Source organism: Frankliniella occidentalis, unplaced genomic scaffold (assembly GCF_000697945.3).
Source record: "Frankliniella occidentalis isolate FOCC.00 unplaced genomic scaffold, Focc_3.1 Scaffold9, whole genome shotgun sequence".
In the NCBI taxonomy this organism is placed as follows: Eukaryota; Metazoa; Arthropoda; class Insecta; order Thysanoptera; family Thripidae; genus Frankliniella; species Frankliniella occidentalis.
The window spans coordinates 1,596,676-1,602,672 of NW_026267139.1; the positions used below are offsets into that span (position 1 = coordinate 1,596,676).

Sequence of the window (5,997 nt, forward strand, 5' to 3'; positions counted from 1 at the left end):
CGCCCCGCCCCGCCCCGCCCCGCCCCGCCGCGCGTGTCCGACCGGTCTGGCGCGCGACGACGCGGCCTGCGTCCCGAATGTCCCCGCCTTGAGAGTGTACTCTCAAGTCCCCGCGGCCGCCCATTTTCGCACGCAGCCTTACGGATCTGCATTGACACACCGCGCGGCGTTGGCCGGAGGGGCCTTTACGCCATTTAAATAATGACGAAATAAATGATCGACTGAGGCGGCAATTTTTAATCATTACAAGCAGCGATCGTAGCAGGAGTGTCTCTTAGATTTTATCATCATTGCATTTCCTTTAATTATTTTTATTTTTCTACGACTGAATTATTTCCTTTTTTTCGCGTAGAATTATTAGTGAGCATAAAGGGCGACATGGTGAGCGACAAGAAGGCAAGCCCGCCCGCATGCATGCGGTACAGTATAAGCAAAATACAAGAAAAACTAGTGGACTAGGGTAGGAAAGTCCTCGAAAGTTCCCGGAAAATTTCAGGAAAAAACGGAAAATTTCTGGAAAAGAAGGGATACTTTCCCAGACCTCGGCAGTTTTCAGTTATTTTCCGGAAATTTTCGGGGATTTTCCCGGAAATTTTTGCAAATTTCCAACCCTTTTGTGGACGACCCTGTAGAGGAGATCCGTAAAGGTCCTCTTTGCTAAAGACTCCGAGATCGGATTCCACGATGCATACCGGCGCAGGGCGGGGCCGGGCGCGCGCCGAACACGCACCTCACATCGGCGGGCGGTGGTGCAGTGCAACGAACGGCCTTGGGTAGGTCGCCCGGCCGGCCGGCGGGGAAGGGGGGAGGGGACCCAGCAGCCGGTCCTGGAGAGGTTCCTGGACCCGCGCCGTGATAGGACGGGTCCTAGCCGGTCCTGCAGCAGCTGGGGCGGCAGGGGGGAAGGGGAGGCGTAACCAGGTCTAGGGCCGAAAGCAAAAGGCGGGCGTGTCACGGAAGTGAATACGAGCAGCAGAGAGAAACGGGATGCGTTGTTGTTGTTGTTGAGATTTGAAGACCGGAAGTAAACTGGGAAAAGTTACGGGAAAAAAACACCACGCAAAAACCAGGACCAGGGGAAATAACGAAAATTTTGAAAATAACTTATTTTCTCTGTCTTTTTTTAAGTTTTCGCGGATATTTTTCCGTGAAAATTAAAATCTCTATGTTGTTGTCGGTTGGCGGAGCGTCACAAGTAGTGTGTTGTTGTGTTGCGCAGACTGCGGCCAGCCCGAGGTGCCCAAGTTCCGCGTGGTGGGCGGCGACGAGGCGCTGCCCGGCCGCTGGCCCTGGATGGCGGCCATCTTCCTGCACGGCCCGCGACGCACCGAGTTCTGGTGCGGGGGCTCCCTCATCAGCAGCCGGCACGTGCTCACCGCCGCGCACTGCACCCGCGACACGCGCCAGCGACCGTGAGTACAAACAAAAAAAAAAATGAAAAGAAAGCTATCAAAACAAGTTTTTTTTTTTAAGTTTTTTTCATTTTCTTTAAATTTCATTCAAAAGTTGGATTTTGTTTTAGAAATTAAAACTGTTTTGATTTTTTTTTTAATATTTTGAAATTTGATCTTTTAGGGAATTTGACCTTTTTAAAAATTTGAACTATTTTGAAATTGGAACTTGAGTGAAAGATTGATCTTTTTCGGAAATGGACCTTTTTAAAAAAATGTGTACTTCTTTAAAATTGAACACTTCTTTGTTTTCAAATAAATGTTGACCTTTTTGTTAAAACTTTTCGAGTTGCTTGCTCTCTTTGAAACGAAATGTGAGTCAAACTTTGGCGACTTTGCAGGTTCAGCGCGCGCCAGTTCACCGTGCGGCTGGGCGACGTCGACCTGAAGCGCGAGGACGAGCCCAGCAGCCCTGTGACGCACCAGGTGGTGGAGGTGCGCGCGCACCCGCAGTTCTCGCGCGTCGGCTTCTACAACGACATCGCCGTGCTCGTGCTCGACCGGCCCGCCCGCCGCTCCAAGTACGTCGTGCCGCTGTGCCTGCCATCGGCCCGGATGCGCTCCGACACCTTCGCCGGCGCCCGTCCCACCGTCGTCGGCTGGGGCACCACCTACTACGGTAAGCGCATCGGTGCTTCGGCACACCAAGAAAGTGTGACCGCACTATCGAAAAAAAATCGACCATCGACTTGGAGTATCGAGTCTCGATGATTCGAGTCTTAATATCGACTTGGAGTATCGAGTCTCGATAATTCGAGTCATAATATCGACTTGGAGTATCGAGTTTCGATAATTCGAGTCATATCGACGGACTGACGATGTCATTTATCGATGCGATACATAGTAGTTAGTTATCGATACGTCGATATCGAATGTCGAATCATATCGACCCCTCGAAAGCGATGCGTCGAGATATCGCTCCGCCCCAGCTGGTCGCGCTGCGCGCCCGCCGCCGCTCGGGTAGGCAGCCCAACGTACCCTCGGCCGCGGCGGGCCGGCCCAGAGCGCCGGGCGTAACACTGTACGGCTCGCTTGGCGTTGCAGGCGGCAAGGAGAGCACGGTGCAGCGGCAGGCCGAGCTGCCCGTCTGGCGCAACGAGGACTGCAACCGCGCCTACTTCCAGCCCATCACCGAGAACTTCATCTGCGCCGGCTACTCGGAGGGTGGCAAGGATGCGTGCCAGGTCAGCCGCAATTTTTATTTTTTTTAAACATCACTTGAAATGTTTTTGACTTTATTTGATTATTTGTTTTCAAATTGCAACTTTTTTATTTGACGAACATTTTAATTTTCCCGCCTCAGGGTGACTCGGGCGGGCCGCTTATGCTCAAGAGGGAGGGCCACTGGTACCAGGTGGGCATCGTGTCGTTCGGCAACAAGTGCGGCGAGCCCGGATACCCCGGCGTGTACACTAGGGTGACGCAGTACCACGACTGGATCCGGGAAAACACCCTCAACTAGTCTCCGCCCTAGGTGCTTTTTTTGCGTAATTTATTTCTCTTTTTTCTCGTTGTTGTATCGTATGTGTGATGCAATTTAATTTATGAAAGGATCCCGCTCGTTTATTCTATTTTACTTTTTGTTTGTAAAATTGAATATTGATGATTGAGAGAGCGACTTCTTTGTATCCAGTGATAACGTGACTGACTGTTTAGTTTTGTTGAGTCCAAAAGTGGGATTCGCACAAGTCTGGTGATCAGACGAGAGCCTGCGTTGGCCGTCCAGAGTCTTCCCCTCACGCGCCAAACTCGAAAAAAATACCTTCTTGCCCTGTAAGACTCTAAAACTATTGTTATTTATTGAACAATTTTAAAAGTGATTTAATCGTCATTCCTATTGTAGGCATTATATGCCAACCTCTTTGTACATCGTGTTAGAATAAATGATTATTTTTGAATTACTCCTGTCATGTTTTATTCGTCCCGCTGCTCCGAACCGAAAATAATTCACACACGAATCGAACCGGAATGGGCGATCTCCAGCTGGTTTCCTAATTTGCCGGCCGGCATACCGGCTGCCGACGGATTCCGCGAATAGTGTGACCACGCCACGCCACGCCACTCTGGCTCCAACATCAGGGCTCTTTGAATCGGGAGAAGCAAGAGCCGAGCAGTAAGAACCGTGTCCATGCAAATAGTTGGAACTGGCGCGTTCAAGGTTGGCGCGGAGCGGGTTAGCTAGAGGAAGCTGCCTGTCTGTCTGTCCGTCGGGCTGCCCCTTCTCCCCCTCTTTCCCCCCTCCCCCCAAACACATTATGGCATCCGGAGCAGTCGTGGGAAACACTCGCGGGCCCGGGCCCCCGGGACGCCGCCGACGGAGCCTCTCGGCAGACACAAGCGCGCGGCCACTGAAGACCATCCACTTCTTCTTGTCCATATACTTTTGTTCCTTCGTTTCATTCATTTAAAATGAAACACAATCGTTTATTTTACATGTAACACGTTCATCATACAAGCCAAAAAGGCATTAAGGTCTCGATTAAGGTCTCGCTGACAGGGGGGGGGGGGGGGGATTGCATTGTCGGTTGCCCACATACAGGGTTTTTGTGGTCCAAATTGCCTACCCTCTATGCGGCTCTCCAAAGACGACAGGGTGGTGGGATTCCCCCCCCCCCTTTAATCCGCTCCTGCAGAAAGGTAAACGAGTAAGCAGCGAAGGGGGGGGGGGGGCACATTTCCTTCTGGTGGCGACAGTCTTGGTGGACGTGGACATACCATTGATTTTTTTAATCTTCAAAATTCAACAATTTCATTTTAAAAAATAAACAACTTTTTTCTGAAAAAGCACCATGTCTTTTTTTCAGGTGTCAAAATCAACTTGTCTAACTAAGTAACTAAGTAGACGAGTTGGTCAAACAGCAGGGACGCCGAAGTAGTGCGTCAAGGCGTTTCTCGGAACGGTTCATTCCTTTTAATCCGAACAGCACCTCGCTCTTGGTTCCCGCTAAGCCCACTTCACCCAATAACAGCCGCCCGGCCGGCGGCTAGGTCATCGCTGTCTGGGACTTCCCCGTGTGTCGCACGGCATGCAGCTGACACGCCAGGTGGCCTCCACAAAAGGTTGACTTGAATGTATTGAACCATTATGTTATTCGTATTTTCGTCAGCGCGGGGGAGGGGCGTCGTCGATACAAAAACATAACAAGATACACTTAGTAATCATACTGAAAGAAAATAGTCAGTATGTACTTGGAAGCGCCCGGTGGGACGGGGGGGTAGGCAGCAGGTGAACACTGCTGTCGGGGTGGTTGCCGATTCTCCGCTTGGCAGGGGCGAAGGGGGCGAGGGAGTGAGCGAGAGTGAGAGAGAGAGAGAGAGAGAGAGAGAGAGAGAGAGAGAGAGAGAGAGAGAGAGAGAGACGTGGTGGTGGGCTGCAGCAGCGTGACGTCACACGTTGGCGTGGGCCGGGGCGGCCCGGGTGGCACGGCTGGGCAGACAATGGGGGGGCTCACCTTGGTGTCCTCCGCCCCGCCAAGCGTGCGCTCGGCTCGCGCCGGCCGGGCGTCGCGTCGGGACCAAACGCCGCGCAGCGCGAGGCGCACAACAGCCCCCTCCTGGAGGCCGCGCGGGGACCAGGCGGGGGACCGGGCCGGGCCGAGCCTCCATCGGATCCGGTACACCGTCACGACAAAACACTCCTTTCTCCCCTGTAGGTTCTACAGCCGGTGACTGCGAGTCGCGAACGGCCAATCGCAGCCTCCACCCCCCCCCCCTTTCTCTATCTGTCTGACCCCACAAAAGTTAAACAAACAAATTTTGAATTCCAAATTCTCTTTCACTTCTCGTCTATCTCTGTATGTGCCTCTGTCTACCTCAGTCAGTCTGTCTGTCTGTCTTGCTCACTCTCCCTCTCACTCTCTCAAATTACAGGTAATTAGGGTTCGAAGCCCTGGTGAGTTTCCGGAAAATTTCAGGAAAATTTTTGAAAAAGACGAAAAACCTTCGGGAAAATTTCCTAGATTTTGGAAAGTTTTCCGTTGTTTTCCGTGTATTTTCGGAAATTTTCCGAAAATTTTCCGGAAAATTTGGGAAACTTCCAACCCTACAGGTAATTGTGCCCGGGCCGACAATAACCACAACGAGAAAAGTACATACTTGGCGTGTCCGAGCGCGCTCGCGCTGGAGGGTCCGCCTCGGTCCTAACCTACGATGAGCCCGGGGGAAGGGAGGGAGGGGGGCGGGGTGGAGTTGGCACGTCTCCTCCGCGAATCCCCCCGGCGAGCGGCCTGCCGGGCAGGCTGCCGGTGAGCTCCGGAGGTGCGAGCTGCTCCGGCGTCCAGTCGGCACCCGGCAGCCCGCCCCGCCCCGTCGTCGTCGCCGTCATGGAGGCCCGCGCCCTGCTGCAGGCGCTCGCGGCCACGCTGCCACTGCTGCTGCTGCTGCTGGTGCACGGCGCCGACGCCCAGCTGTTCGCCGAGCAGGTCGAGCAGCAGCAGCTCAACGTGCAGACCCAGGCCATCCAGCAGCGGCTGCAGGACATGCAGCGGCTCATGCAGTTCGCGCCGGACGACCAGCAGAGGGTAACAAAAATAGTGGGCTCGACGCC

General features: G+C 53.3%; 2 protein-coding genes across 2 annotated transcripts in view; both read left to right on the forward strand.

Annotated features, from left to right (window-relative positions):
* The window catches only part of LOC113211874 (uncharacterized), a 9,391-nt gene extending 6,039 nt beyond the window's left edge, over positions 1-3,352 (forward strand). Inside the window, exons 4-7 of the mRNA XM_052277275.1 lie at positions 1,188-1,412; positions 1,793-2,070; positions 2,496-2,635; positions 2,755-3,352. Of these exons, the coding sequence (XP_052133235.1) occupies positions 1,188-1,412; positions 1,793-2,070; positions 2,496-2,635; positions 2,755-2,913 (802 nt within the window). The 3' untranslated portion in view covers positions 2,914-3,352. The remainder of the gene's footprint in view (positions 1-1,187; positions 1,413-1,792; positions 2,071-2,495; positions 2,636-2,754) is intronic.
* Positions 3,353-5,688: 2,336 nt separating this feature from the next.
* Positions 5,689-5,997, forward strand: part of LOC127752151 (uncharacterized) — a 2,458-nt gene continuing 2,149 nt past the window's right edge. The window contains exon 1 of the mRNA XM_052276828.1: positions 5,689-5,971. Coding sequence (XP_052132788.1) covers positions 5,774-5,971 — 198 coding nt within the window. The 5' untranslated portion in view covers positions 5,689-5,773. The remainder of the gene's footprint in view (positions 5,972-5,997) is intronic.